Genomic DNA, 27,442 nt, shown 5'->3' on the forward strand with positions numbered 1-27,442 from the left:
CATCACTTCATTTTCCCTCAGCATCTCTGACTGTGTTCTCTTAATATATGGTTGGACAACGTGCTCAGCCTACATTTCACCTAAAACAGGTCCTGGTTCATAATCCTTCTGTGGACACCAGATATACAAAGACAACCTCTGTGTACATTTTGGGTCAGATATGCAGACTGGCCTTCCATAAAGAGTAAACAGATCACGGCAAAACTAACAGATTGTGTGAGACCAGGAACATTACCAGCTTTAAAAGAGAAGTCAGCAATCGATGGCACCCAGGCGGATTTTGAATAGTGCCTCAGCAGCAGTGGGATCTGCAGCACGTTCAGAGAGGTCCCTATTTCAGCTCCTGCTAAGACAGCATGTGGGCTCCCTGACCATAACAAGGTGTGAAGCCATCTTTGGCATCGCAGGCCTTTACGCTGTATTTATCAACTGTCTGGAACACTAGAGCACAGCACCTCTAAACTGAGAATTCTCTACAGTGTATTAAAAGCAGGATATCTGCTCCCACCACAAGCAAGACAGTTTGCTGCTTTCTTGCTCTTGGTTCTGGCACTTTGATTTCTCATGTGTTTTTACTGAAGACACTCACGTGGAAACACTTTCACAACTATTTATTTTGGCCAAAGTTGCAATGTGTATAGTAGCTTAGTACGATACAAGGGAACAGAATTCTAAGGACTCTGAAAAAAAAGTTTAGCCAAGTAGTCCATTTATTGAGCTTCTATCAACTAGATTTGGATTAACAGGGGAAAAAAGAAAACACTGAGCAACATACAAAAAAAAATACTGAAACAACTAAGTTCCCTTCTTATGGATAAAGTTTTCTGGGACAAATGTTAGAAGACATAAAACATATTCTAATTGGAAGAACATGCCTCAGTTTTCTTAGAAAGATTTTTGCTGAAGAAACGTTCTCTTAAAAGAAAGAATCTTCAGACAGAACTACACTTAGAAACCGAACCATATGCCGAAGGAAAAAAATAGAGGGAGAAAAGGTTTATATTGACATACAGGACAAACAATACAAAGCATTAGCTGAACATTCACTTTACATTTAAAGTTTATACCATTAGTGTGGGTGAGCTACTGAATGCGAGAGACCCAAGTTTTTCACAAAGTTATACTACTGCAGGCTCTAGGTGGACTGCCAAACTGTAGACATCTTAGTTCTATCAGTACATAAGGTGTCTGACAGCACTAGTGTATACAGATACCATTTTAAAAGTGCACATTCCCTTCAACGCAAGTATTTATATAAATGGACACAGCTTTGCTCTTAGTCTCTCCATTTTTGTTGGAAGAAGACCCACCATCTCCTTACTGAGTTCTAGTTCAGTTTCAATGGCACGGACAGCATCTGGGTACTTCTCACAATAGTCTACCAGAAATGTATAATATTCCAATGACGTCTGCATGTTTTCCAGTTGTTTTTTGCTATCCGAAGTAATAAGCTTACCATATAGTCGTGCAATATGAAATTTAGCCACCATAGCAGGACGAAGAACATCTTCCTTGAGCACTTCAGGAAACACCTTATCTGGGTTCCTCAAAGAATCTAAGAAGAGTTCATAGTATTTGATTGCAAACTGAGCCAGAGAATTAATTTTTTTAATTGTGTGGGAGTCTAGCTCCTCTAGCCTGTTACCAATAGCCACCTTTAAATCCATCATCTTGTAATAGGTGTCAGCTAGTTCAAACTGAAGCTGCCTACTGATCAACAGATAGTACTGTGGATTCAATTCCGAGCATATAGGCTCCAGCATGTCTATTCTACGCTTGTGCATTTTGCAGCGCCTCTCATAGTCTTCTTCAAAGAAAGCAAGTACCTTAAACAAAGCACTGTGATCCTGAACAATTTCAATGTGGTCAGTAACATAACCATCAACCTGAAAGAATTCTTTTGCTTCCTGAACATAGTTCTGACCAACTAGGAAGATTTCTCTGGCTTCTTGAAAATCTAAAGGATACACACTGCTCACTTTCTCTTCCATGGCTAAGACAGAGTCACATATATCACTCATCCCAAAAAGGACAGCTTTTTTCCTGCCTTTCTCTTTTTCATCCTCTTCTTTTTTCCTCTGGGCTTTAAGTTCCAATTGCCTGTCTGGATCCAGTTCTCCTATATTATCCTGAAATGACAAAGCATACTCATTAAAAATGCACATGGCTTACAAAGAGAGACGTACACTGAATCATATTATTTACAAGTTACCTTTGAAACATACATAAGACAGCAACAAGACAGAAGAGAAGATGCTCTGGCATATTGGACTTCCTATTCACAAAAATAATTTAAATTACAGTCTCTATTCTGTAAAAACCTAAGACTTAATTCAGTCTCCCTGCCCTGTGGGACAATATAGCCAAAACAATACCTCTAAAGCACAAAGGCCTTACTTATGCAAAGCACTTCAGCACATGCCAAGTTTTAAACATTCAAATGAACGTTTAAATGAATTTAATGAATGCTTGAATGAGAACACCAGCATACAAAACTGTTTCATATTAAGATGTTCTGACTAGCAGCTAAATAAGAAGTAATCTGCCAAATCAAGCTGCAAGAAAATGCAGCAGAGGAGGAAAATCTGCGAAGCGGCTGTATAAGCAGTACACTCATTACACTACAGAGCTGAGCTCCCATCCGTGCTTATTTCCAGCTGTTGCACTGAAGCCAAAGCATACTGTGAAACACTTGCTACAGTGCAAGCAGCCACTGTATCATTCATTGGGCAATTCTTTATCACTTAGTACCAACTATGAATTAATTACGGTTACAAACATCAAAATATACTTTGCTTTTAAACAATGACAATGCTTTTAAACAGATGTTTGGTTACCTCAAGTAATTTCTGAGCGCTTTGCAGGAGATTCAGGCAATACTTAATCCAGCACCTTGCAATTTCAGCTTTTCTCTGTCGAAGGTCCTGTTGGTCTTGATCTGTTTCATCTATTGAATGGACATAAACACATACAAGCTTTTAAGAGAACTCAAACACTCCAGCAAGCTCAAATGTTACAAGCAAAGAACATGTTACTTCTAGCTAATTAACTTTTCCTTATTGTTAGACAGAAACATGTTCTCCATGCCGGTTTATACAGTAATCCTGTAAACTGTCATTCTGGTAGAAACCATACAGATTAACATGCATGAATTTCGAGGAAAAAGAAAAAAAAAACAAAAAACAAACAAACAAACAAAAAATCATAATGTATGTTTCAGACAACCTTTGATCTTGAAGATGTTTTACTAGAAAAGGTTTTCATGTCTCTTTGTAACAAGAGCAAAGAATCAGGATAACCCATTTTCCATGATTCAGCTGCCTGACAGTTGTTTCTCAGGACATCTGGATTGCAATAGCCCCCAAACCTGCTACAAAAAAAGGGAATAAAAGAAAGGGAAACTGCCTTTGATTAACCTACCTGGTACTAGCATAAGATTTATTAGCTCTACAACTTGTGTATTTTTCTTCCCATGTTGCAAGTAGCAGCCCTGCTGACGTCTCAAGATAACATTTTCAGAAACCCAGTGGATTTCAGAGAAAACTCATTTCCCAGTCTCTAGGCAGAGGGCAGTGAGTTTGCTAACAATGAAGGGATGCTAACATTCCTTTTGTCAAATAAAAACCCAGCTTTAGACTTAGATCCATTGTGTTCATTATCTTTCATCAGAGCCAGTCAAGTTGTTCTTATTTTGGAAATAAGAACTGTTGCTAAATAACAAAAAGGCACCTTTACTAAATACCTCTGTGCTTGCTTATGTTCCAATTAACATGATAAAATAAATGTATTTGAGAGTGGCTAATGCTGACTGTGCATTAGCCTTACTATAAGTTAGAACCTTCTACTTAATGATCTTCAAGTCCACAGCCTAGCTCTCTGTACAGTGAAAAAGAAGGGAAAATAAGATGTTTGTTGAAACAAACACAAATATTGCTGCTCCTATTTGGTGCAGGAGGAAGTAAACATAGAATAAGTTAGTTGACTTGATGAAAAAAAAAAAAAAAAAATCACACAAGAAATTTATAAAGGACAATTAAAAATAGGACTCTTCTCTACCACTTCCCATCTTGCATTTGAATTTGAGGCTGTAACTGACTATGTTTCTACACACCTACCAAAAACATAACCTCATTTTTTGGCTTAAGTATCATATTAATGAGCTCTGACAACTGCACAGTCAGGTAGCTATGGAAGCCCATAAACACTGATTCAGACCTACCGGAATTTTTGTAATAGCCCTGCTTTCAAACAGCATAACAGATCCACATAACCTGACTCAACAGCCTTCTTTTCACTGAAACTAAAAAGCTTTTTGGAAATCATCCTCAAAGTACTTCAATAATAAGACAGGCAACTGAATAGAATTCTGTATTTTTGAGCTAAGAGAAATATTAAAAGTAATTAATGTACTGTCACTGAACTCCAATTAAAACAACTCAGGTGTGTCTATTCAGGTTATATTTTAACCTGAAATAACATCAGTGGATTAAAGAGTTTGTGTTGTAAACAGCTCAAGCCATTAGAAGTTAAATCTGACTTTGAACTAACTATGAATTAACACAGGAGCTTGCTAAATACTTGCTCACTCTCCGTGAGTTAAAGCTCTATTGATTTGAAGTGCCCAAGACACAGAATGTAAAAGGCTGTGCTGCAGATAAGCCCAAGACACAGAATATAAAAGGCTGTGCTGCAGATACGCAAAGACTAAGCCCAGACAGATGAGTGATATCATCATGTAACCACAGGTCCTTAAAACTATGGTTGGTTTTCTGCAGGTTTCTCTTCTTGATCTTCACACTGAACCTCAAAGTTGTTCCTTTGCATCAATACCCAAAACAACAAGAAGGGGAGCTACAACTCTAAAAGTAACTGTTAATGAAGCTGCAGCAACCAACAACAAAAGACAATACAAGTACCTTCTGGATTTGGGTTTTTTAAATGCTGAGTTCCCCTCCCTCTTTTAACACAATTCCCAAGAAACATCTGGCTTAGTTCATTGAATCATTGCCCTCTGATCACTGAGAGGCAAAGGAAAGCTGCATTTCAGCATATGTACAAGGACAAATGGATGAATGGCAACAATGCCACTACTGAAACAGATACTGGTTTAAAATTTCACTTTTACTCCGGTACGCTTTCTGAAACACCAGCATCTCATAGCCAGTCAGCAGTGCAGCAGCTCTTCAGAAACATTCCACTTTACTAAGTACTTAAAATACAAGTTTTGTACATATTGCTAGACTTCATCTTTAAACATAATTTATCATGACTTCACAATATCTTATTCAAAACTTTAATATGAACTTACTGTCTTCGGCAGATGGCACCTGTCCAGCTTGGCTAAAGACGACACTGGCTGCTGCTAAACAGTGTCGGGACTCCATAAAACATTGCTGAGAGAAACAAAAATGGCAGCGTTTATCACTGGTATAAGCAGCCCAAGCACTGCTCTCAGCTCGGATAAACCCCTCTCCTCAGCTAGTAAAGATACATGAATACAAGTGAAATCATAGAACCAAGAGGCTCTGGAGTGCTCTCTTCCTGCACACTGGAAGAAAAGAGACAATTTTTCCACATCCACTACTGAATACAGTATTTTCTAACCAACCATTTTCTCTCTATCACAGCCGTAATAGCAAGCCTTGCTTTCAATATTAGACAACATATTGTGAACACCTCACTGTTCTGATCTATGCTGCTGTCACTTCCTTGTGGTAAAGGAAGTGATATCTTGTGGTAAAGATTGTATCATGGGCTGTTAGTTGGAAAGAGCCAGACACACAAGTCAACATTATGAGTCAGATTTAGATTCCTTTACTCATATTTGGCGTGCATTGTTTATTGATTAGTGCTATCAATGCATCAAAAAGACATGGAAATTAGGAGTTACTACTGCAATCAGCATTAACTGGCTTAGGTATGGCAGAAGTCTTTTAAGCATCAGAAAAGAACATCTGAATAGTCCGGAATATAGAAACTCCCAAATAAAGCTGAAGTATTTCATAACACAGTAGATTATATAGGGGCAACACAGACTCAAGATAGAAGCAAACAGCTACCATCTCGCGTACTTTAATGTTCACATAGGCTCAAACAAGTCTTAAGCATGTGTAAGGCACAAAGGACAATAATTTATAGGATATATACAACATGAAATATTTTCACCCTCAGATGTTTTTGGTTTTATTATCTTTATTGTAGGAAAACAATATAAGAAACAATTTAAAAGTTATTATAACCTTAAAGTTTTACTTATAAACATCATGTTACATCACTGCTGATACGTCATTAACTACAGAACTTAAGCCTACACCCCTGTTCATTTTTCTCATTGCCATCACACCACCAAAGAAAGCCACTATGTCCTCGTCAGAAAAAACTAACATATGTTTCATGTCAGAAGACAATTTGTAGTTTGATAGACACACATTTTTAGTTCAACATGGAGGCCTGCCACAAACAGCTGTTTAAACAATTGTCTTATTTGATAGTTACATTTATGATATAATTACAGCAGAAAAACGTTAGGTATATTACCTTAGAGAGATAGTACTGTGACAAAGTAGCAGCATTGAGTGCCCATTCTACTGGGTGGTAGCCACAATACTCAAGCTGTCGTTTAAGAGTAGTATGGCAATACTGAGCAGCCTTCTCAATCATCTCCAGGTGTTGGTAGACTTGTGCCAGATAATACAGAGTATGCGTATAGGCTTTTTCAAATCTAGGAAAACAACAATCTGTTTAGATTTCATCTCCCCAGCCCCTCCCTCCCCCTCCTAAAATACACCCTCAAAAATTAAAAAAGTAACAATATTCTAGGTATGCTGCTACACAGCCCACCTTTTTGATCTTTCTTGGTCTGAAAATTTTTCTTCTTCTGCCATGAAATGTTCACTGGGATCCAGAGGAGGATTTCCATCCTGCAAGAATACATGATATATTATTTTACTTTGTACCATAGTGCTCCCTCTTCTGGATACAGATGATTTACATTTTTCAATCCCAAATTCAACAAAACTTCACATAACACATCTACACCTATCTCAATGTCACAACTCTCAAGCAATTCCACAAAACTCAGGAGATCCAGAGAATTAAAGCCACAATTCCACAAATAATTACAAAGTTTTCAGCTTTAGAAGACTTCTGCTTACATACATTAAAGCGATGCCAACTGTCAGCACCAGAAATATTCAACCTGGATTCTTCAGGGCTATAATTGTCTTTATTTTGCACAACATTATAATGTTTTTTAAAGCATCAATGCAATACCAAGCATGCCCTCTAGTGTGAAATATTCGTTTGCCCAAGTGCACTAATCAGTAACAAGAAAACATCCTGCAGGAAGTACTGCAAAGAAGATTGTGTGCAGACAGAGCTCAGCAGACCTGCTGCAAAGACTTACTGCTGTGAAATTACTCCCTTGATTCACAAGCTACTAAGTCTAATCAAATATATGAATGAGACAACAGGCAATGTCTTTGGAGAATGAAGCTGCTAAATGCCGATACAAGACATGACCTACATACAAGTTATTAATGATGTGAACTACTTCATTCAGAAGTGTGCTTTCTTGTTTTTTAAACCGTGAGTTCTGTCAGAATCCTTATAGAGACAACTACACAACTTTCAGCACTGCTCTGTTAAACCTTGCCTTAAAACAACCGTCAATAAAGTTAGATTCAAAATCGGCAAATCCAAGAGATTAACATTGCTTATGGCAAAGTTCTACTAGTCTGTGCTAACCATGTTCCTCTGTAACCATAAATAACTTCACATGCCAATTCTAAAACATTTTAAATAAAGGTGTCTTTCTAAAAGTGGCTTTTTGCCACTAAACAGTGGCAAGTAGTATGTTTAACATACCTGCTAGCAACAGAGCCCAGTTTAGTATGCAACTTTCCTAGCACTTTCCTAACCTCTGTCCTGCCGACTGGTAGGGTACGCCACAAAACGGCCACACACTAGCTGTGTAGTATGAACAGTTTATTAAACAAGCACACTAACATTAATCACGTATATATTCATACATAGTAAATAAGTACAATACAGCAAATTATATATATATATATATATATATATATATAAAAGCACAGAGGAAAATTAGCAATGCATCAAATCATTACTGCACAGAGAAGAAGTACATCACCAAATACTACTGAATCATCATCCAGGCCCCATGCTTTGAGCTGGGAAGCCCCATTGCAGGCAATGCCAGGAGTCTCAGGTAACTGGGAAAATACCTACATGGTGTGTTCACCCATAGGTGAGGCTCTAGATTCAGCCACAAGAGGGTCCTGTTTTTTTACTCTTAGAAGAACAACCGGCTTTATGCCAGATCTCCAGTTGTTTATTAGCGGGGCCGTTGGGGGTTGTCCACGCTGTGAGCACTGGCCACACGCCCCAGTGCAGCAGAGTATGAATGCTGTAAAACAGCTGCACACCTCTGTTTACCTACCTCTTTCCAACAGTTCCGATGAACATATATACTCTACCAAATACACTGTGACAAAGAACATACTTTGTTAAGTCTCTCAGTCTTGAGAGGAGATCAAGTCTCAGCTAGGTTCCCGTCAATTACAACCCCATTAATTTCTTAGCCCAAGAAAAAGTAAGGTAACAGATAAAAAACAATCCAGAGAAATACTCTTCATAAGATAACAGGGACTTGGGCAGAAGCAATGGTAGGGAATCTATTCACTTTATAGGGAAGAAAACATATTGTTATGTTTGTACTTCTCACTAAAAAATCATGAATGGATTTGTTTGCTTGTTTTTAAAGGAAATGTTTCATTAATTTTTTGATTAATGTTGACAGGGTTGTATAAATCCTAAAGATCCTGCACCACTATAAGGATCTCATGTCCTCTTTATGAACCAAGTTCATGTAAAACCTGAACTGTAAATTCATGAAACTATGGTCTTTCCAACATTTACAGCTGTCCTGAGACACAGCTCCTTTAAGGCTTCAAATGTATTTAGCTCATTCACAAACTGTCCCTGAGGCAAATGAGTGTAGGAACAGCTTTGCAAAAAGCTTAAAAATAGCACAAGAGAGTCTTTGTCAATCCACAATTCAAAAGGCTGTTTAATATGCATGAGAAGTTTAACTGTTTGTAAGACTGTCCTCTTGGATATGGAGCTAAACTACTTGCTCCTGTGCAACACTGTGCACAGTCAGAGCAAAACAAGCAAATACATTCTATTTGGCTTCAACTTTGGATTATCAATACAATGAGCTTTCAAAAAGAACCATTAATTTTGAGCACAATTATTTACCTGAATAAGTCCATTTTGAAATGAGTAGGTGATCCTCTAGATTGCCTTTTTCTACGCCAGCAGTACAAATCAAATCAATTTTCAGAAGAATCATAGCAGCCAGTATAAAGCCCAGAAACTCAAGTTGCATCACATGATTTTTTTTTTTTCCAAAGATTACTAAAACTCTTAAGTGGCACATGAAAGTAAACCTGCTAAAATATTAATAATAAACACAGTACCTCTTTCATGTATTGGTTATACAGGGCTTCTGCAGACTCCAGGTAAGTTTGCGCAGTTTTAATTTTATCCCTTTCAGACCACAGGATACCCAAGTTGTTCTAAAAGCAAAAGGAAAAACTTGTCGGTTATTTTCCCATTATGTTCCATTTACATTACACTTTTCTCCAAACAATTTATCAGTCCTCATGCTTATATATAGGTGTTCTAATACAATGGATTTCAAAAAGCAAAAATCATGACCGTATCACAAGTTGCTCAAAAGTGAGGATTCTCACACAGCAGCAAATACAAAGTCACCTCACATCCTGCACCTTTTTTGTGTTTGCTATGTAAGGACTGGCTTGTTCAAACAAGACCTTTTTCCATGCATCTCGTTCATGCAGCTTTTATATCATATAAAAATGTCATTAAAAGAGCCAAGGAACTAGAAACTTGTCATCATGATTCTGTAGAAAATTTAATAGAAAAAAGATATGCAAGGAAAAAATGCTTGTGTATTTTCAACAATGAAATGACATGAAAAGAATTGTTAAAATGCAAAAACTATGGAATACTGCCTTCAAAATTAAATTACAGCAATGTTACTTAGTAACATTACTGTATTCGTGAACCTAGCTTTCACAAAAAGTACCTCTAATTTTATTAATAAGATGAAAGCATTAACAATCTTTGTCTAATGAGCTAATTTAATTCCTAGGCAGTGTTGTTGTAAAATGCAGCAGGGCTAAAAAGCCACAAAACTTCAATAGTTAGAATATGTAGTTGTGTGCCAGCCCTGTGCCCCTTTTAGTTTCGTTATTTCCCTTACCATTATTATTATTAGTGGCAGCAGCAGTGATTTGTGTTATACCTTAGTTACCGGACTGTTCTTATCTCAACACATGGGAGTTACATTCTTTTGATTCTCCTCCCCATCCCTCCAGGAGCGGGGGGAGGAGAAGGGGGAGTGAATGAGCGACTGCTTGGTTTCTGGGTTGCCAGCTGGGCTTAAACCAGGACATTCCTAAAGGCCCCAAAACAGGAAAATCCATAGAAACTTTTGTCCAACAGAGAGAAATGCTGCTTTCCATCACATCAGTTCAAAAGCACAGTGGATTTCTTGGCACTCAGCCACAAAAGCAACAACTTCCTAGGAATACAGTGGGAAAAGGTTATCTGATTTTGACTGGCTGCTCAAGAAACCTCCAACCTTGTAACAAGTTATAGATTTGTAGCAGTGCAGCCAAACTGTCACATTCAAGGATGATGAGCAGATGTAACCTTGTGAATTCTACATAACTCAGTTCAAGTAACCTATGTAAGACAGGTAAAGTCACTGTTTAACTAGCACCTTTCTACCTGAACACACAATCCCTTGACAGCTTTGCAGTGTTTGACAAAGAAGCACTACCAAGCCTTTTCTAATTAGAGCAGCTATTTTTCACAGAAACATCAAGTAACTGTTCTGTTTGAAGTCTAGATAAATATCTAACTATAGACCAGCTGCCATAATGAAGCTGTTGAGCCTTCTGTGAATCTTCATCTGGCAAGATTCAATTTTGTTAACAGTATTACTTTCTTCAGAATGAACTGAGCGTTACTTCTAGCCTTACAAAACTACATTCACTGGTCTGGAATATAACAGATTAAGAGTTAACAGGCAAGAATGAAAAGCAAACAAGTGACAACTTTTGAGAAAAATTTACCTCTTCAGATAAATGGCATAAATAGAAACATCTCTCACCTTTACTTGTACAACAAAACGACAGCTAAGGAACCACAGAGCAAGTTCTGGCCATAATGAGGTCTTCTACTAAGTGATTCTTGCTCAGTTTTTACAAATTCTGTCTCAGTCTAAGCTGAAGAGTACACTGCTTTGTCAACACCCAGTTTCTATTAACAGAAATCTATCACTGTTACCCGCTCTGCACGCCCAGAAGCATCAGCAGCATATTTAAAACAATGGCATCCATCCACAGCTGCCACCTGTGAGTTTTTTCTTTGAGCAAGAAATAAACGCCAGGGCTGCCGGTGCTGAAAAACCCGTACCCTTCAAGCGACTGAAGTGCCACGAAGCCCCCTACCGTTTGCAGCCCACTGCATGGACCACACACCTCGGCCCACAGCCAAGGCACCTGCCTCCGCCAGAGCCCACCGCCTAACGCCACCCAAACGCCCTCTTCCTGGACCCCTCGGACCCTCCGGCCGCAGGCTGCGAAGCCGCACCACAGACACCCCCTTCGGCCTTCACAGCCCCAGCCCACCTGGGCCTGTATGTAGAGGGAGACGCAGTCTGGGGAGAGGCGGTGCGGCTCGAGGAGCTGCATGCAGCGCTGCAGGTGCTCCTCGCCAGCCGATAGCTCCTCGGTGTCGGTGTGGTTGACACCCAACTCGTACTCCAGCACAGCCCGCCGCACAGCCAGCAGCAGCGCCTCGTCACCCTCCTCGGCAGCGCTCAGCAGCTGCTTGACCTCCTGAAGCAGCGCCCGGGCGCTGTACTTGGAGCGGTAGGGGTCGGTCTCCGGGTCCTTGCGCGACTCCACGGTGGACAGGGTCCGGGCCGTGCGGAACTTCTCGCACACGCCGGCCCACCCGCAGCCCCCCGCCGCCGCCATCTTCCCTCTGCTAGCCGCCCTGCGTCACGCGCACCGCCACCTGACGCGCTGCCTTCCAATAAGCGCCGCGCTGCGGGGAAGCCCCTCCCCGCCCCGCCTCCCGTCTCGTTGTCATGGCCGCCACAGCGCGGCCGGTCCCGCTGCCCCGCGCTCCTGCGTTTCCAACACTCGGTGCTCCCCACAGCCCCCCCCGTGCCGGAGCTGCGGACAAACGGCACCGAGCGCTCAACATCAGCAGATGGTGGCAGACATGCGTGAGCGCCACAACGGCCACCAATGCCTGGCACCCATGGAACACGCTAGAGGAAGGGCGGTGGAGCCCTTGATCCCACATTTGTCTGGATTTTTTTTTTTCTCCTAGAATCAGATTTTTTAATGTAAGAGCTGTTAACCAGGCAAGGTGTGGTAACTGTCGGTGCTCAGAAGTATCGCTCCCCACTGCACCAAGTTTCCAGTAAAACACTCATTTCCCCGAGACACGCATGACGTTTAGTTTAGTGGCAGAAAAATGTCAGCTGGCCAAAAAGAAAAACCTTAACGAAAAAAAAGGCAAGAAAAAAAAAAAGCAGCCAGTCATTTCAGCAAACATGATGTCTGGGGATACTCAAAGACAGGCTGCTTTACCACGGAATAAGGACAAAAAGGAACGGCGAGCAGGTTTTTACTCTTTGATAAAAGTCAGCTCAGTCCACATCTGTACCAGAGGCTAATCAAGTCATTTGTTAAAATCATGCCATCGGTTTCCATTCTTAAACCAGTTGTTTCTCTTGAAGCCGCCACCGCCTTGCCTCCCATTTCCAAACTTGGAGAACCCTCGTCCTGCCTCCTGGGGGCATTCTTCCAGCTCAGGCAGTTCTTTTGCCACGGACAGTTGCCAACGCCTGGTGTCCGTCCACTGTTCCTGAAAAAAAAAAAACAACATAACCGGATGTCATGGGACCGCAGGTGTGTCCAAGGTAAACTACTGCATTCAATCTTGCTCGTAATAAGGCATTTCCAGATATATCCCACCCGCACCAAAATAGGCCAGCATAGTGCTCCTGGGAGACAACTCAGTCCTGTGACAAAGGATAAACAATCACAAAAGGACCAGAGTGTGTGAAGTCAACAGAAAACTAGTTAACTCTCAAATACATTGGAGAGGTCAAACACAACAGCAGCCAAAGAACAAACGATTTAGTTTAATAAAAAAATACTAAGAATTAAAATGAGAAAGAGACATGACAAGGTATTTTCTAATGACTGTGCTGTGCCTGTTCTAATGACTGTTGTTTGTGCAACATGCTCATTAAAACACAAACCTTATCCTTCCAAACCACCCTGTATTCTACCCTATACATGGCAAACATTTAAAATCCTCAGGTTCTAAAGCCAATTCTGACTATAAGAACTTACCTGTATGTTACTCAGCTCGCCAACAGGGACATCAAAGCACACCCCCTATAGCAGGGAAAAAAAAAAGCCATTTGCTTTCCAAAGACATATCCAAGAATGGAGACACACGCAGCTCCAGGCAGGCAGCAACTGCAACTACTTACACACACTAAGTGTAGAAACCAGGAATGGCAGAAAGCATGGTCTATTGCGAGAAGCTTTTTATAAGCTCTGTGCCGATAGCAGCATCACCTGCCATCAGCCTGTTTAAAAGTAAGACAGGCATCATCTGAAACCACAAGCTCCCTGACAACACACTTGCAATGGAGACAAGTGTCAGAAATGTCACAGGCTGACAGTCAGATGAATGCTGTACTGCTCAGGTCAGTCAGTCACTGTTTTACAGATGTCTTCTTGTGGTGGTGGTATACAGTACTAGCATGAGCTTACAATATAAAGGTCAAAACAAGCACTCCCATTATATATATATTTCTGATGACACCCTCTTTATTTTTTTTTCCTAAAGAAAAAATTCCTGCATTGTCATTTAGGAGCAGAATCTCCATCCAAGTAAGTCTTAAAAACACTAGCTTTAATGCTTTTTATTTGGCTGGGGGGGGGGGGGCTGTTTTAAATAATGAATACATAAACAGCAGTTTCAGGGCGCTCATGATAGGTTGACATTTTCTGAGAAATGAGATTAAATGGGGATAGAGTGAGCTATCACACTTCTGTACTAATATTTCAGACTGCCTGCCTCAATCACTGCAAAAACTGGCCAAACACACCCACCCACCCTTCTTCCCCAAGGCTGGGCCATCGTACCATCTTCCCCTTGAGGAACCGCATTGAGGATACTTTGGAATCTACTTCTTCACCAAGCTGCTCTTTTAGTCCTCGCCAGGCATAGCTCATTGTATGCACTTCTATTGAACACTTCAACACCATGGTCACGAAGCCCTTCAGGAAACAAACAGAAAAATGTTTGTAAGACTAAACTTGGTTGGGCAGCCTGTAACTCACTAACTAATGAACTATGCAATAAATAACTTGGTATTAAATACTACATTACAATAACAAGAAATCAATTTCCCAAAAGTGAAGCAACTAAAATCCTCCTAAGAAGCTGAAGGCATACATCTCACATAGGACTGCCCATTGACAGAAAGACCAAGAGCATTTCTGCACTTCAGCCAGAGGAAGACACATTTATTTAATATATACAGTAAGTTACTGCTACAAACTAGGCCAAGTTCTCCCTAAATGCACCAGAAAAAGGAAGTGCCATACTTTTCTTGTCAAGTTCTCTTTGAAATCAGGTAATCAAATGATGGACTTACTGAAATATTACGGAAATATAAGAGCTTCCTGGGAAGGGAAAACTACAATAGCACAAACCCATCTATTGGCTTGTAAAATGTCATTAAATTCTCTTAGACCAAAGAGATTTGTCACTTTGATCTCTGGAGAAATTCTTTTAATTTTAGAAAATTTACTGATATCAAGTTTTTCTGGTTTCTTGTATAGTATCAGTAAGAGCTGATTTCAATTAAGGAACAAGGAACAAACCAGAAGCTGGGGATAAAAGCTACTCAGAAGCCCTCCTGAAAGAGCCTGAGAAGATGCCACACTTGGACCGGATGTAAGCAGTTCATTTATCCATTCCTGTTAACACAAGTATCATATTATTTACCGCAGTTGAGTTGAGTAAGGAGCGCTGCTGTATGTAAGATGCCCCAGAAATATGGGCTAGAGCTGCAGCCAGGGCAGCAACTGCCCCTTTTTCATCTATGAGCTCTTGAGCAGATTTTCTGAAGTAGTCTACTGCAGAAGGAGGAATGGCCTCCAACAACCTACATGGGTGACAACATAAGTTCAATAGATCAGCAAAGGCCTGTGTGAAGTGCAGTTATGTTTAAGACAGACAGCTTTCAAGATTAACAAATTATCTCTAAAAGCCTTGGCTCTCATGCTTCATTACCACTCCATTAATTCAACGCTTTCACGATGCTGAATACCCACATTCTCATTAAGCAAAGCCTCTTGAAAGATGTGTTCAAAACTGAGGATGTACAACATGGCCTGTTTGACAGCACTGATAAAAACGTCAAGGGAAGGCTCTCAAATATCAGCATTCTTACGGCTGTACCCTTGCTTCTACTTCACAAGGAAGAGAAGCAAACCACTGCAATGCCACTCTCAGTGCAAGATGATTAAATCATTTATTTCTGGGAGAGGCAGTGAAAACAACCTTGAAAGTGGAGAACAGCTACCTCTCTAACGCTATTTGTGGTACACCAGCACCTCCCACCATTTTTCCATACATGGGGAACCCAACACCATGTCCATGGTCTCCTTTACACCACTCAATCCTCGCTAATTATAATAATCTCTGTCTAGTGGGACAGCAAATGTAAACAGAGCCATATGGAATAAAAAACCCCTCACCCTTAGGATAGAATGATACAAAGAAACACAGGACAGGGCTACAACACCCTCACTAGGGCAAAGTTTAACTCCTCGACATGCTAAGTATTGCTCTTTACACGCTGTTACTGTATCATCTGAGTAGATAAAATAAGTTTCCCTTCATGACAGTAATTCCCTGTTTTGCCATCGATTTTGGATATAAACAAAGGTTAATATTTGCAAGCACACAGAAGCTCATTGATATCATCTTATGAAAACAAATCAGTACCTACATGCAAAGCAACTGACTTATGACGTAAGTAGATATGCTCACATACAGGTCTGCTCCCTTAAAACTTTGCATTAACAGCACTGGTAACATATCTAGACATTTTTTAAGAACAGGCAAATAAGCTTACTTTTTGGCATCATTACTTGAAGCTTCAATTACATCTGTAGCAGAGGGAACACCTACACGCTTAAATGTAATCCCCTGAAATTAAGAAAAGAAATTACAGTCAAAGGTATGTTTAACGCTCTACAACTCAACTCTGTTTAAGTTACATTGAGACCACTAGTTATTGTTTATACCATGAACGCAGCCTTTACCTAAATTATTTCTCAAGCTAGACTAAAGCTTTTAAATTCCTGCCGTTGTTAATCTGGAGCTACTTTACACTGAATATATATGCAGACTGTAATGCAAGGTGTGGCATGCTTCATGCATTCCTGTTACAGTCTGTCTGTTGACGTCAACAGACTCATGAATGGGTTGGAGCAATCCCAGGCACAGCTACAGGCTGGGCAGAGAAGAGATTCAGAGCAGCCCTGCAGAGAAGGACTTGGGGGTGTTGGTCGATGAGAAACTTAACATCAGCTGGCAGTGTGCACTCACAGCCCAGAAAGCCTATTGTATCCTGGGCTGCATCAAAAGGAGCGTGACCAGCAGGTCGAAGGAGGTGAGGCTGCCCCTCTACTCTGCTCTCGTGAGACCTCACTTGCAGTGTTGTGTGCAGTTCTGGTGTCCTCAACATAAAAAGGACACGGAACTGTTGGAACAGGTCCAGAGGAGGGCCATGAGGATGATCAGGGGACTGGAGCACCTCCCATATGAAGACAGGCTGAGGAAGTTGGAGCTGTTCAGCCTGGAGAAGAGAAGGCTGCATGGAGACCTCATAGCAGCCTTCCAGTATCTGAAGGGGGCCTACAAGGATGTTGCGGAGGGACTCTTCATTAGGGACTGTAGTGACAGGACAAGGGGTAACGGGTTAAAACTTAAACAGGGGAAGTTTAGATTGGATATAAGGAGGAAATTAGGGTGGTGAGGCACTGGAATAGGTTGCCCAAGGAAGTTGTGAATGCTCCATCCCTGGCGGTGTTTGAGGCCAGGCTGGACAGAGCCTTTGGTGACATGGTTTAGTGGGAGGTGTCCCTGCCCACGGCAGGGGGTTGGAACTAGATGATCTTAAGATCCTTTCCAACTCTAACTATTCTACGATTCTACGATTCCACGACACTGATATAAAAGCACATACACAAAATATCAACATTTTAGGCCTATTAGTCAATAGGATGAGTTCTATACTGGAGTTCCAAGTAGTACATGGTTACAAAGTCTAAGAGTGGAAGAGTCTTTTAGGAGATGAGTAATTTCATTAAACAAAGGTCTGAGGTACAACTCACCGCTTTGTGCTCAACTTGTTTTAGAAGATCTTCTTCTCTTCTCTGAAACAAACAAATGCAGATCCCGGTCCGGCCAGCTCGACCTGTACGTCCAGAACGATGGATGTAGGAATCAACATCCTTCAGAAATTCAGACAGAACAGGAGAAAACCTAAAGTTATTTAAACTGTTTACATCTACACACTGGAAGAGAGAAAATGCAAGATAAATCCTAATTCAGAAACCTAAGGAACAATACATTAGGTCTCTATACCCAAATTATGGACAAACCACTTGGGCTTGCAGGTACTATGTGGCCCAAGATATGCTGCCTCAAGTTTAACAAACACTATTGACATAAGGGGATAAGGGGGGAAGGATGTCAATAAAAATGCTCAAATGAGTTTCAAAAGAAGAAAAAGGCTGCACGAATATTTTAAAGTTGTTATGAAAACAATGTTTAGAAGGGATTCAGAAAGGCTGATGTCAAATGCTACGAATGATGAATGATGTCAAAAGCTATCCTACAACTTTCCAGACTAACCAAAGCCCATCACTTCTAATTTACTCAAAGCTCAAAATATAAAAGCATAACTAAGAAATTCTAGGCCTGTGTTCACAAATAATCCACTTTATCTGTGAATGAGAACACAATTCTGGTGAAAGAGAAACAATCCACAGTTCTGTCACAAAAAATATATTATGATTTTAGTTTCTCCATATGACTTACTTTTGGTGGTGAACACTGTATAACAAGGTCAACTTCAGGAATATCCAAACCACGGGCAGCTACATTTGTTGCAATCAGAACTTCAAACACACCATCTCTAAAGCCTTTTAATGTAATTTCTCTCTGTTTCTGTGGAATGTCACCATGCAATGACTGGGCATCCTGTCAGTGAAACAAACCATTAACATTGTCATTTAACAGTGGAGTCTAGTACAGACCTCCAAATATTGTACAGAGGAAAAGAAAATAATTACACAGCTGATACCAAAGTGGTTTTATCCTTTTCTGGGACAGTGATATTCCTAAGTAGTAGTTTTACCATAACGTCATTGTTTGTAGCATACCAGTCTGCCCAAAGAGCCGACTTCAGATTTCACTTCCACTCAGAAAAGTGAAAGCAACTTTAATTAAACAGTGCTTGTCAAGAACTACTGAGAGACTTCACTCCCTTCACTCCCATTCCAAAACTCACAAAAGCATGAGTTTTCAGGGCATGCCCAAGCCCTATGGGTGATCTGAACAGCCTCCACTTCTAATGGGACAAGGAACAGATCAAGTGTTTGACAAGGAGAAAGGGGAGAGTCACAAGCTCACAATTCAAGTAAGTAACATGCTAAAGCATAACTTACTAGCATAAAAAAACCACATGTCATGTACTGACACAGGAACAAAGTAATTGGATTTACTGTGAAAGCAGGGCCAACAGAGAAATTGTTGCCACAAGATTTTAATGTGGATAATACATGACATTTACCAGATACTGATCAAATCATGTATTCTCACCATTGCTCTTTCTCCATAAATTAGTATTTAGTATCAAACAGGATTTTCTCTAGAAAAAGTAAAATAAAATTCCAGCACCTTTCCCCAAAATAAAAAAAAAAAATTAATTGAAGTTAGGTGCAGAGAACCTGCTCAGTGTAACACCTGAGTTCTGAACAAAGGGCAACAGAACATTCCATTCTATCACATTAGTTGATTTTCCTGGGTACTGGATGTTCAAATAATAAATACCACTAAAAGATGGGAATCCAAAAAGCACACTAATACAAGAATGACTATAAGCACTATACTAGCTACTGTTAATTATTATTCTTAACATCTCCTGGTTATTCAGCATAAGCTTCATATTTTCCATTGATTCCTTCAAGTCAAAGGAATAAAATTCACAATCACAGCCAAGAAGGTATTTTAACTTCAAAGCTCCACTTTTAGAAGCAGCTTTCAGAAATCTTAAAACCACCCACAGAAACAACTTGATCCATACACTTGCAACCTTGTATTTATTTCAGGGCATTCCGCCCCTGAACATCTATAACCACTGCTCTCTGTTCAGACAGCAGTACCTGTTTGAGTGAAGCATTCATAGCCAGTTCATTTGCTTCCTTTTTGGTCTCACAGAAGACAATGGTCCGCCCATGGCTGCCACTGTAGACTTGAATGATATCTCCCAGAACTCCTGCTCTCTGAGATGACCGACACTGTATAGCCAAATGCTATTTGGCAAATAAACATGATAAACACCTATGTTAAATCTAAGCCACACACAGGACACACAAAAACAAATGCAGAAAGATTTTTTTAAGCGTGCAAACTACTACCCCCATATGAAAGCTTTCCTTGGAAAATGTATGTGTCAATCATGTGAGAAGTCATTCCAGACACCCATTTGTAATGTCAGTGCAGAACTTGTTTCACCTAGGCCAGATGCTCAGGACTTGCACTACTCTGCAGCAGAATCACTCACTTCCACAGTTGTAGCAGTTCTCTGAGTTTTCTTTCCAATCAGGTCAATCCGTTCACAATCATCTTTCATGTATTTTTTTGCTACATCATATACCCATCGTGGGCAAGTTGCAGAAAACAGCAGCGTCTGGGGGTTGTTCTCAGAACCTGCAAGGAAAGGTCATTGATTACAGCCATCACAACAGACTCTGAAACTCAAGAATTGATAAAAAAAAAAGCAAGAGTTGCTCTCAACTTGCGAAGTTTCTGTGTGTGGTAAGTCAGCCACAAGAAATCAGAAACAATGAAAACATCTTAGTACCTTTTAGACACCAAAGGCAAAATTACAGTAATATTAACAGGATCAAACTGAATCCCTCATCCTGCCTGAGGAGAAATGCAAGGCACATTTATAGTTCATCTGCTAAAAACAGTTTAGATAAGCCTGAAGTCTTCCCACATGCCTGAAAGAACTTCTCTTGATCCCTCCTTGCCTAGTATTCCAATACAACTACCTATGAACAGTATGACTGTGCGAAGGAAAAAGGCAGGCTAAAAAGGACACTCTGCAGTCCAGGGGAAGAACTACCCCAAGTGAGAACAGTTTAAAAACAAGTATCTTGAAAAAGTCTATCCTACCTTCAGATAGGAAGAAACACACACTGCAAAGAGACACTATTATTCTCTACAACTTATTTCCAGTTACGAAGAAAACTTTTAAGATTGAATAATTATGACAACTCTTATAAAATCTATACAGATTTCCTTTTTTAGAAGATAATCTATTTTTTGGCTGCCAGGACAAAGATCAACTCTAAAGAAATGAGGAGAATGTAACAGTCAAGTAAAAGACAAGTACAGACAGTGGCTGTACTGAGTCAAACACAAGATCCATGAAGCTCATAGTACTCTCTCCAACAGCAGGCAAACACAGTCAAAGATGTGAAGAAACACCGTCAGGAACCATTTTGTGGCTTCCAGACCCAAAGTTAAACCGTTGCTTTTAGTAATCCTTGATATTTCTATTTCCAGTAATTTAAGCCACTTTTCAAAACTCTTGACATTAGTACAACATGGCAAAGAATTTCACACTATTAAAACAACCTCCTTCTGGTCTGTACCTACTACCTGGTGGCTTTGCTGAATGCCCACAACATCAGAAAAGAGCAAATATTCCCTAGCTGTCAACTTTATGTAATGATGATGTACAGAAACGCCGTAACCCTAACCCTAGACTCAGTCACATCTCTCAGATTGAAGAACACTAGGCCTTAGGGATTTAGGTTGGGTTTGTTGCTTTTATTCCCTCTTTTCAACCTGCCCTCCTTCCAGAGATGCCATTCCAGCCCTTCAGCCATCTGTCACCTTGCTTTGAACCTTTTCCAGTTCTACCTTACTCTCTTCTCTGAGGTCCAATACTAGCATCGCGTAAAGGATTCAAGTTGGGGGTGCATAAGCAGGTCTCAAATTGTGTTTTCTATACTGTCTGCCTTTCCTCTCCTGATGTTATAATTTACCTTTTTTATAAGCAAATCCTAATATTTCTTCCACTTGTTCAGCAAAGCCCATGTCTAACATGTGATCAACTTCATCCAAAACAACATGCTTCATGCTGGAAAGTTCCAGTTTGCTATTCTGAATGTGATCTTTGATCCGTCCAGGTGTTCCCACTAGAATATCAATGCCACTTTTAAGGAGATCAACTGGAAGAAAACATGGAAAAACAAGCACAGTGTCAGTATGCTAAGAGACAACAAGGTTGTTACCAGTTACCAGTACACAGCAATACTTCTAATTTTAGAACCAAAAACCTACTGCACTTCACATTAATCGCTGAGTAAACTACTACATCCAGGCTGGGATACAAACAAGTACGTGTGACAGCAGTCCATGCTGCTGTCAGGAATACCAGCTAAACCACAGGCAAAGTTACAGTAAGATGCACCAATTTCCAAGCAGCAATCAGCTAGCATTAGAAACCTCCAGAGCTTTATTACAGTAAAGACTCTAGTGTTTCAAATAAATTCTTTTTCACAGCTACCTCTGGAGACAGAGCTTCATACACATATGCAGTTCTCTCTTTTTCTTGGACAGTTGTCTAGTCCCAGTGTATGTCCACACAAAAACCACACAAAAAGGAAGAAATTAAAAGGACTAGTCACTTCACAGACATACAACCGTTCTTTTAAATCAAGATTTATTGGGATTAAAATAATTTAACCCAGGCTGTACGCTTCCGTTGAAAGAAATATCGTAGTTCCTGACTGAAGTGAAACTCTGAAGGAGAAAAAAAGTCAGTTTAATCCATGAAATGCATTTGGAGATAGTCAACTCTAATCGGCTAGTAATTCCCTAGTGTTTACTTACTCTGTTCTTTATAAGGAGTTCCTCCATAAAAACAAGCCACTGACAGTTTCTTAGTGAGGTTCTTGAATTCTTTGGCTACCTGTGTGGCCAGTTCCCTGGTTGGAACAAGAACCAACACCTGGAGGGAGTGAAAAGAGACAAAATGCAGCTGTGGTTGGGAGAGGGTGCTAGGAGAAAAGGGTTTACTTCACATTAAACAGCTTGTGCTCCCATTCTTATGACATACTTGTTCTACACTACAGAGGCGCCCATACCTCCCCACCATCCCAGCAGTATTTCCTGCCACTTGGAGCCTGCACAACACAGCCGCATAGCCAGCAAGAAGAAACAAGGCAAAGCATTACAAGAGAACCGAGATGTAGAACAGCTGTATTTTTTTTTTTTCTTAAGCTAATGCCAGATAAAGTAGACACTTCAGTAACATTACCAAAGACAATGAAGGTGCAGTTCAGCACTAAGGATAGCAACAGCCACTAAACAATTTGGCATAGAAGGATCTTAAAAGCAGTTTTTCAGTCTAATGATAAATATATATACTTAATTTGCATGGGGGTATCTGATCACAGGTATCTGGTTATTGATTCCATCTCAAGCTTAGGTAGAAATGTAAACACCATTTGCATTTCTTGAGTCTCCAGGCATGGAGGGGGTGGAAAGGTAGAAACACAGACAACTCAAGAGCTTTCAGTTACCACCATGGAATTTATAGTGAAAAACAACTTCAATGAACGGAGACAAGTCCGGCTGACTCAAACATTACCTCAGAAGAGGGAAGCGATTCAGACCCAAAACTGCATGCTAATTTCCTGAGGATAGCAGTCCGGAAGTCCACCAGCTATTACTGCAGTGCCCTGACCACTCTCCCAAATGCAGACACAAGGAACCCCAAACATGAACACATTATCACTGTGATGCTGCAAAGTCTGTCACATTGTAACTCCTAATCTAATGAAAGCGTTCAGTATTACAAACACCAATAAAGGAGCAAAAAGTCCCAAAATTCCTCAAAGCAATTACAAAATCACTTTCAAAAACTCCCATATTCTAAGGTTTTGATGTTAGCCTGTAAGCGGTATGTTACTTTTGGTGTGCGGCCTCTTCTCCCATCTAGCAAGACACTCTGAAGTTTTTCAATCAACGGAAGAGCAAAAGAAATGGTTTTCCCAGTTCCTGTTCGAGCTTGAGCAATTACATCTTTGCCATCATATATGGGCTGAAAAGTCCTCACTTGCACAGGGAACAGGTATTTTACACCTTGAGCTGTAAGATAATCCAAAGAGGTTTCATTAGAAGGTGAAAGATGAGAAGCCCTCATATACAACTAGCCTGAGCATGGACGGTACATCATGTCAAATCCCATACACAATAGGAGATGCAACACAGAAGAAAACCATGTATCTTTACTTTTACTCCTACCCTAGCTCGAAAGGTATCCTGCCCCCAAACACACAGCTGAGTTATCTACAAAGAAATAGAGCTTTCTTTGTGATGGTTGGCATAAGACAACGGAAAAGGAGGAGGGGGGAAAAATACAAACACACACCCCTCTCCATTTTTCTGCTACAGCCCAAGATTTTGTGGCAGCTTGGGTCTGAAGGTGGGGAGGAGGTGAGGGTGTTTGTGTCAAAGCATTCTAAAATTTCAGAGAGATTTTGCACAGCGCGTGAAAACAATCCAAAAGAAACTTCCTAGCAAGGAAAATGTAAAGGATCAAGGAGAACTTTGCCTGAGGAACAAGAATCACAGAGCTTCCCAACACAGGGGACAAGAATTCTACAGCGATTACTTCCTCAAAAAAAACAACCAAGAAGAGATACAAAAATGCCCGAAAGTATGAGAATAATCGTAGACTGTATGTTTACAGAAGCCAAATAGTCTTCATATACAAAACACCATTATACTTATTTAAGAAGTGGTATTGTAGACAGCAGATAGGAGATCTGAAGTAAAAACGATGCTGACAAGAAGAGAAACCCTGTCTCTAGAATGCATATCTAGGAATAACCATGCCATGGAAGAACAAATTCACCTTAAAGCACTTGAACAAAACAGAAACTTTGTTTCTACTTAACAATAGATTATTTGAATCTACAGTGACTGCTCACATGCATATTCTCACCACACGATAAATGGAAGACAATTACTCTCGTCTTCTATCTCTGCTTATATGGGTAACAGCATGCAATTCTGGACAAACATTTGTTTTACACATTAACTAACCTTTGAGAAGGTTGATGGTGTTCTGGGAGAGAGGAAAATTGGAGAAGTCGCCTTCTTTTGCTTCTTCTGTCAGCTCCTAACAGGATAAAAGAAAAGATGAAAAAAAAAACTCACTACCCCTAAGAGGTGAACAAATAACACACCCTACATAGGCACACAAGAAAAGCTATGCTTTTGCCTTACCACTGTGATTTTACCAGCTACCTCCTTTCTGTTTAAAGAAAAGGAAAACCCTTGTGATACAGATTCTTCACAAAGAAGAACATGATCACAGCATAAAGTGGGAAACTCAAATCCAGCCACCCAGTATTAGAAGACAGGACACACTGACACAGGCTGCACCACTCAGCATGACAGAATTCTGACAAGTGAATCCTGGTTTTACATCAGTCTTAAGTAAAGACAACCTGTCAAAGTTCTTCTTACTTTTGTTACCTGCAACAATTTGTTCAAGACCACGACTACTGCTATCTCATTCCTAATTCAGATTTACCTGCACCACCTTTTAATGTCCAATTAAAACACAGGGAAACAACTGCACCTTCTGTGTGATCTTACCACATTATGCACATATGCTTGACAGGTCAGGAAAGTGAAACTATTTGTTTAAAGTCTCAACTGGAGTCCACTGAAATCATCAGAAAACTATTTTTCACAGCAAAACATATTTGGTGTCACAATTCATTGTATGAAGCAGGAATTTCCCTGAACATCACATGTACTCAGTACACCACACAAACAGCTTCATAATTCTGCACACCAGTAGACACTTACTTAAAATTCACAATTTAATTTCTACTTCAAAGACCTAAGAGATCACAACATTACACCTGCTGTACACAAAGCACTCTCCTGAATCACATTCCCATCTTAAACAAGAGGAAACTACCCACAGAAAGCCCTATTCAGGGAAGGCAAACTATGGGGCCCTCTCACACATACGTTCAAGGCCAAGGATGAAACCTGGACAGAGAGAACTCCAGAAGTGGGGATTAATAAGGATAACTATGACCTCCCCTCACAGGATACCTTGCCAAATACTTCCTCAAAGGGCCAACCAGCACAAAGCAGTGCACATTTCTGGGACAGCGACTGTCTCCGCAGCAGTGAGAAACTGCTCTTTATGCTGCAGGACACAAACCAAGTTGCTACATAATGAGAAACAAATACATGGAAACTGTTTTCTGCTAGCTAGCTTCCTCCACTGCAGGATAAGCTACCTCAAACGGTTTGCCATTTGCCACAAGGAGGAAAGCACAAGGAGAGACAGCTACCACGTATGGTGCATATGCTGCTGTGCTTCACCCACCTACCTGCAGCTTGGGCAAACAGGCATGATGCTGGGCACTCTTCATTGCCCAGGACCAGGTACTGTAAATCTAAGGGGAAGAGTGGCAAATGCTGTCTACAACAGCAGCACAACGCTCCCACATCCCTCACACAGCACCCAATGCGTGTCATTAAGTCCATCTGTTACCAGTACCACTTCAATTAAGCAAGACAAGGTTCTTCCGGCCACGATATTGCTACCTCTGCGTCGCTGTCGTGCTCTCCAGCGGCTGTGTTGCCGGCCACGCTCTGTACTGCCAGGGACGTCACGCCGTTGCTTACAGCGGAGGAAGGTTTCACCGTTTGCTCGGAGCCATTGCTCTCTCCAGCCAGACCACTGCTCTTTTCCTTGATTTTCTTTGTCTTCTTAGGCAAGGGGGGTTCAAGGTCACCATCGCCCAGCCCGCTCTCCTCCGGCTGGGCCTGCTCGCCGCCAGCTTTAACGCGCCTCTTCACCTTCTCCCGCCGCTTTTTCTCCTGTGTCTCCTCCTGCCGGGGGAAAGCACGCGTCACGCGCAGGAACCGCTCCAACAACGCACTGCTCTTCGACTTCCAGCCCTGAACCACCTTCCCGTGCCCGAGCCACCCCCCGTCCCCTCCAAGCCCGCGGCTAGGCCGGGCCGGGCCGGGTCGGGTCGGGCCGTATAAAATGGCCGCTCCCGCCCAGCACGCGGCCCGCGCCCGGCCCGCGCTCGTTCCCACCTTGACCTTCCTCCGGCGGCCCCGGCGGAGAGTCTCGGCACCCGCTGGCGCCTGCGGCTCGGCGGGGCTATCGGTGGGGCCGGCGGCGGGCATGGCGGCTGACTGCTCCCCGGGGAGGTGTGCGGCAGCGCTGCTTCCCGTCTCGTAGCCGTGGCCCAAAGACCAGTGCCCCGCCCCAGCGCGCAGGAAGTGAGGTGCGGCGCCGAGGGCGACCGGCAGGCGACCGGGACCGCGGGGCAGCGCCGCCGCCAGCAGCAGCAGCGGGCCCGCCCTGGCGCCTGACAGCCAGCCCAGCCGCCGCCGGTCGTTCACCGGGGCCGCCGCAGCCCGGGCCGCAGGTAAGCCCAGCCGCGCCGCACGGCCCCACACGCCACCCATGCGGCTGCTGCGCCACCGGCCCCTGCCCGCCCCTTCCGTCGACGTTGTCCCGCCGGTCCCTTCCGCTGGCTCCCCCGGCGCTCCGAGTCCCGACCGCACCACCGCGTTCTCCCCTCCCGGGGCTCCTGCCGCAACGCTGTAACAAGGTCGCTGCACCGCAGTACCGGCGGCAAAAGAATACTCGCCATATACAGTAACTCCCGTAAAAGCTTAGGACATGTCTGCTTAAGGAAAGGGGAAATGGCTTTACACTGGGGAAGAGCAGATGGAAATTGAAAGTAGTTCTTTACTGAGAGTAGTGAGGAACTGACACGGGTTGCCTGGAGAAGCTGTAGCTGTCCCCTCCATGGAAGTGTTGGAGGCCAGAGCGGACAGGGCTTTGAACAACCTGGTCTAGTGAAAGGTGTCTGTGCCCATGGAAGGGGCTGGAAATAGGTAATCTTTAAGGTCC

At 41.7% G+C, this 27,442-nt stretch overlaps 2 protein-coding genes across 3 annotated transcripts; both read right to left on the reverse strand.

The window, feature by feature from the left end:
• Positions 1 to 688: 688 nt before the first annotated feature.
• Positions 689 to 12,133, reverse strand: KIFBP (kinesin family binding protein). 2 transcript variants are annotated; one of them, XM_061447742.1, is made up of 7 exons: positions 11,745 to 12,132; positions 9,501 to 9,599; positions 6,841 to 6,920; positions 6,538 to 6,721; positions 5,309 to 5,393; positions 2,838 to 2,947; positions 689 to 2,129 (listed from the first exon to the last, which is right to left on the reverse strand). In XM_061447742.1, the coding sequence occupies exons 1-7, from the start codon at positions 12,093 to 12,095 to the stop codon at positions 1,251 to 1,253; spliced, it is 1,788 nt and encodes a 595-aa protein (XP_061303726.1). In that variant the 5' UTR covers positions 12,096 to 12,132; the 3' UTR covers positions 689 to 1,250. The 2 variants fall into 2 exon arrangements, with proteins under 2 accessions (XP_061303726.1, XP_061303737.1); XM_061447753.1 differs by lacking the exon at positions 9,501 to 9,599 and having other exon boundaries at positions 11,745 to 12,133.
• Positions 12,134 to 12,739: 606 nt separating this feature from the next.
• Positions 12,740 to 27,339, reverse strand: LOC133273985 (nucleolar RNA helicase 2-like). The gene is made up of 16 exons (XM_061462747.1): positions 27,282 to 27,339; positions 26,614 to 27,188; positions 26,113 to 26,400; positions 24,583 to 24,658; positions 23,444 to 23,622; positions 22,363 to 22,480; positions 21,513 to 21,698; positions 20,018 to 20,163; positions 19,617 to 19,766; positions 18,271 to 18,432; positions 17,562 to 17,681; positions 16,298 to 16,371; positions 15,163 to 15,322; positions 14,295 to 14,429; positions 13,491 to 13,535; positions 12,740 to 12,996 (listed from the first exon to the last, which is right to left on the reverse strand). Exons 1-16 carry the CDS (start codon positions 27,337 to 27,339, stop codon positions 12,811 to 12,813), a joined length of 2,658 nt encoding a protein of 885 aa, XP_061318731.1. The 3' UTR covers positions 12,740 to 12,810.
• Between the last annotated feature and the right edge of the window lie 103 nt (positions 27,340 to 27,442).

This window comes from Pezoporus flaviventris, unplaced genomic scaffold (genome assembly GCF_033815535.1).
Source record: "Pezoporus flaviventris isolate CSIRO_AGI_PZ_B2104156 unplaced genomic scaffold, CSIRO_AGI_Pfla_v1 ptg000001l, whole genome shotgun sequence".
In the NCBI taxonomy this organism is placed as follows: Eukaryota; Metazoa; Chordata; class Aves; order Psittaciformes; family Psittacidae; genus Pezoporus; species Pezoporus flaviventris.

What these genes read in the sequence shown, in the direction of transcription:
- KIFBP (XM_061447742.1), bottom strand. Translation starts at nt 12,095, where the DNA reads ATGGCGGCGGCGGGGGGCTGCGGGTGGGCCGGCGTGTGCGAGAAGTTC. An exon ending in CCCTCTACATACAGGCCCAG is followed by an intron (nt 9,600 to 11,744) that starts GTGGGCTGGGGC and finishes TTTTGCTTTTAG; the next exon opens with AACAACTTGGGTATCCTGTG. An exon ending in GACCAAGAAAGATCAAAAAG is followed by an intron (nt 6,722 to 6,840) that starts GTGGGCTGTGTA and finishes TTGTTTTCCTAG; the next exon opens with ATTTGAAAAAGCCTATACGC.
- LOC133273985 (XM_061462747.1), bottom strand. Translation starts at nt 27,339, where the DNA reads ATGGAGGGGACAGCTACAGCTTCTCCAGGCAACCCGTGTCAGTTCCTC. An exon ending in TCAGTTCCTCACTACTCTCA is followed by an intron (nt 27,189 to 27,281) that starts GTAAAGAACTAC and finishes CTTTTACGGGAG; the next exon opens with TTACTGTATATGGCGAGTAT. An exon ending in CACCATCAACCTTCTCAAAG is followed by an intron (nt 23,623 to 24,582) that starts GTTAGTTAATGT and finishes ATTATCTTACAG; the next exon opens with CTCAAGGTGTAAAATACCTG.